This window comes from Halichoeres trimaculatus, unplaced genomic scaffold, assembly GCF_033239565.1.
Source record: "Halichoeres trimaculatus isolate MK-OKI-2021-1 unplaced genomic scaffold, fHalTri1.1 fHalTri1_scaffold_24, whole genome shotgun sequence".
Classification (NCBI taxonomy): domain Eukaryota; kingdom Metazoa; phylum Chordata; class Actinopteri; order Labriformes; family Labridae; genus Halichoeres; species Halichoeres trimaculatus.
Window position 1 is genome coordinate 2,054,216 of NW_027437202.1, and position 3,258 is coordinate 2,057,473.

General features: G+C 51.8%; 1 protein-coding gene across 1 annotated transcript; it reads left to right on the forward strand.

The window, feature by feature from the left end:
• Positions 1-281: 281 nt before the first annotated feature.
• On the forward strand, positions 282-2,534 carry LOC141786194 (transcription factor Sox-1a-like). Its single transcript, XM_074664941.1, has one exon. It carries the CDS (start codon positions 803-805, stop codon positions 1,889-1,891), a length of 1,089 nt encoding a protein of 362 aa, XP_074521042.1. The 5' UTR covers positions 282-802; the 3' UTR covers positions 1,892-2,534.
• The last annotated feature ends 724 nt before the right edge of the window (positions 2,535-3,258 follow it).

The window sequence follows — 3,258 nt, forward strand, 5'->3', positions numbered from 1 at the left end:
TCCCCTGCTCTCCTCACATCAGCTTTTGCAGAAACAAACAAAAGGGCCGCTTTCAATAGGCACGTGCTCCGGGCGTCAGTCACCTGTTTCTTAGCAACGGACACAACACAAGGCACCTGTGGCTCTCAATAGAGAGGCTGCGGACGCACAGCGCGCACACACATATGCACAGAGGAGTGTGTTCCCACCTTTGTGTTAGCAGCTCTTCTTAAATACACACTTTTTCTGCCGTGGGACCTCCTCCTCAGCTGTCACGCTTTGGTTTTAATCCTCATTTATGCGTCACTTTACTCTTTAATGTCTTCAATAAATCAAACACGCTCCCCGTGGAACAAACACACACAAACTGTTGACATGTTGCGTGTTTTTCAGCTCCACGCACGGAAAACACATGACAGAGGGAGTATTTTTTAGCTCTCGCGCTCTGACGTCACCGCAGCCTCGAGCCCCCCTGCATGCAAATCACGTCTGCGCTCGGCTCGAGCCTCTCTCCATTGGCCGTCCCTCGCTCATTTAGCTGCTGTCAGAGCGCGCGGCCCGGCCACGCTCCGACAACTTTTCCCACTTCAGCGTCAAACCAAAGTCAAGCTCCGAGCGGAGGCTCCTCTTTCTCCCGCGGACCCGTGGATGACAGGCAGGAAAAAACACAGCAGCTTCACCTGTGGAGTGGATACTTTTTTTTCTCCTCACAAACTCCGCACCCGAGTGTCACTCTCCTTTCTCCTCCTCTTCCTCGGAGGGTGAGCGCCGCGCGGGCCGCCCTGAATGTTTCTGTGTGTTTGACTCCAACGCGACCAGGTGAATGTATAGCATCATGATGGACACGGACTTACATTCCCCCGTGGTGCCCCAAACCAACCCGGCCAACCCGGGGGGACACGCGGGAGGAGGAGGGGGAGGAGGAGGAGGAGGCGGGGGGGTCGGAAGCAAAGTCTCCCAGGACAGGATCAAGAGACCCATGAATGCCTTCATGGTGTGGTCCCGGGGCCAGCGGAGGAAGATGGCGCAGGAGAACCCCAAGATGCACAACTCCGAGATCAGCAAGCGGCTGGGCGCCGAGTGGAAGGTCATGACGGAGGCCGAGAAGAGGCCGTTCATCGACGAGGCCAAGCGGCTCCGGGCCATGCACATGAAGGAGCACCCGGACTACAAGTACCGGCCGCGGAGGAAGACCAAAACCCTGCTCAAGAAGGACAAGTACTCCCTGGCAGGAGGGCTCCTCGGCTCCGCTGCGGGCATGCCAGGAGGGCAGAGGCTGGAGAGCCCCGGAGGGGGGCACGTGGGGGCCAACGCGGGCTACGCCACGCACGTCAACGGGTGGGCCAACGGAACCTACTCGGGCCAGGTGGCGGCGGCGGCCGCGGCGGCGCACGCCATGATGCAGGAGGCGCAGCTGGCGTACACGCAGCACCCGGGCTCCGGAGCTCACCCGCATCACCCGCACACCCACCATCACCCGCACCATCACCACCACCACCACCCGCACAACCCGCAGCCCGTGCACAGGTACGACATGAGCGCCTTGTCCTACAGCCCAATCTCAAACTCTCAGAGCTACGTCAGCGCGTCCCCGCCGGGCTACGGAGGCATCACCGGCTACACGCACCAGCACCAGAGCTCCGGGGTGTCTCCGGTGTCCGGGGCCCTCGGGGGGACTCTGGGCTCGCTCGTCAAGTCGGAACCGAGCGTGAGCCCTCCGGTCTCCACGGCGCGCGCTCCGGCGCCCTGCCCCGCGGGGGACCTGCGGGACATGATCAGCATGTACCTGCCGACCGGAGAGGCGGCGGGGGACTCGAGCGTTCACAGCAGACTGCACGTGCTCCACCCGCAGCACTACGCGAGCGGCGGCTCCGCGCCGGTCAACGGGACGGTCCCTCTCACGCACATTTAGCGTGTCGCTGTCAAAGCACTCAAACTACCAAATATCAAAGTGTGGTGACGATCCAGAGCTGTCGAGTGAAGGCGCTGAGAGCCATAAATGCAACCTCTCTGAGCAAACTTTCCTTTCTTTCTCTCTGTCTCATGGATTCTGTCTGCGCGCTCCACAAAGCGCTCCCTGCTCTCTGGAGAACAGAACATGCCAACCTTTCACTTCAAATCCAACCCCGCGCACACAGCCTGGTGCTCTGTTTGTTCATTTTTTAAAGCTTCATTTCTCCGACTTTCTTCAGTGGAATTAAAAAGCACCGGCTGAGTGTTTGAAGGAGGAGGAGGAGGAGGATGTGTGTACACCAAGTTTCGGGCTGCGGTTTCAGTTCATTTCCACTTTAATGCTTGTAAAACCTGTGAGTCAGTCGTTGTAATTTGAATCTGGTTCTGTTGTTGTAAAATCTTGTACATTGTGAATAAATAGGCCCTACTTACAAACGCTTTATGGAATGGGACATCATTTGCGAAAAAAGACGCGCGGGGACATTTGACGCACAGGCTCGTACATTTCAACCTAAACAAATGTGACAAATGATGTCAGAAAAAAACGCATTCATCTGCTTTATTTTCAACTATTTAAACTAGAAAATCTATTCACACGGGCTTTTCTTTTATTGTGCTGAATATGCTTTCATAAAGACTCGTTTCACTGTCTTAAAATGCTCCAAAAATATAAAATGAAACCAAAAACTACAAAACAAAATGACACTGATTTGTTTCCTTATTTTTTAAAATAATCGTCTTTTCCATTATTTCATCATCTGTAAAATAAAACGGAACCATAATCACACGCATGCCCTGTACATAAAGCGCTCTTTTTTTAATAAATACATGAAAACACGCCCGATAAATCTTTCAAAGATGAATTTTTACCTTCTTTAATCTCGCAAACACTCATTGCAATCACATTCAACCAGGCTGGGTTTGATGATGATGATGACTTAACGCGCGTTAAAAACGCGGAGTGATCTTACAAACTTCACTTTGATGTCAGAAAACGCGCCAACAACTCTTTTTCTCTGGTCTCAATTTCTACATTTTAATCCTTTAATATCTCTTTAGTTACGGTGACCACGGCCTGTTTGCTTATTCTATTAATTTACACGACTTAATTTCTAATTTGGCAGCTGTATAACACCTGTTAACTGACCTTTACTGTGCAGATAATGACAGTGTTGACAACTTTTTTTTTTAAAACAAAGCTCAATCTATTTGACAAGTTCAACAACATTTTATTCTTCTTCCATGTTTATTAAAGGCAGAAAATGCATCAGCTTTTGATCATTTACATTGATGATTTATTTATTCTACCAGACCTGCCTACTCTCA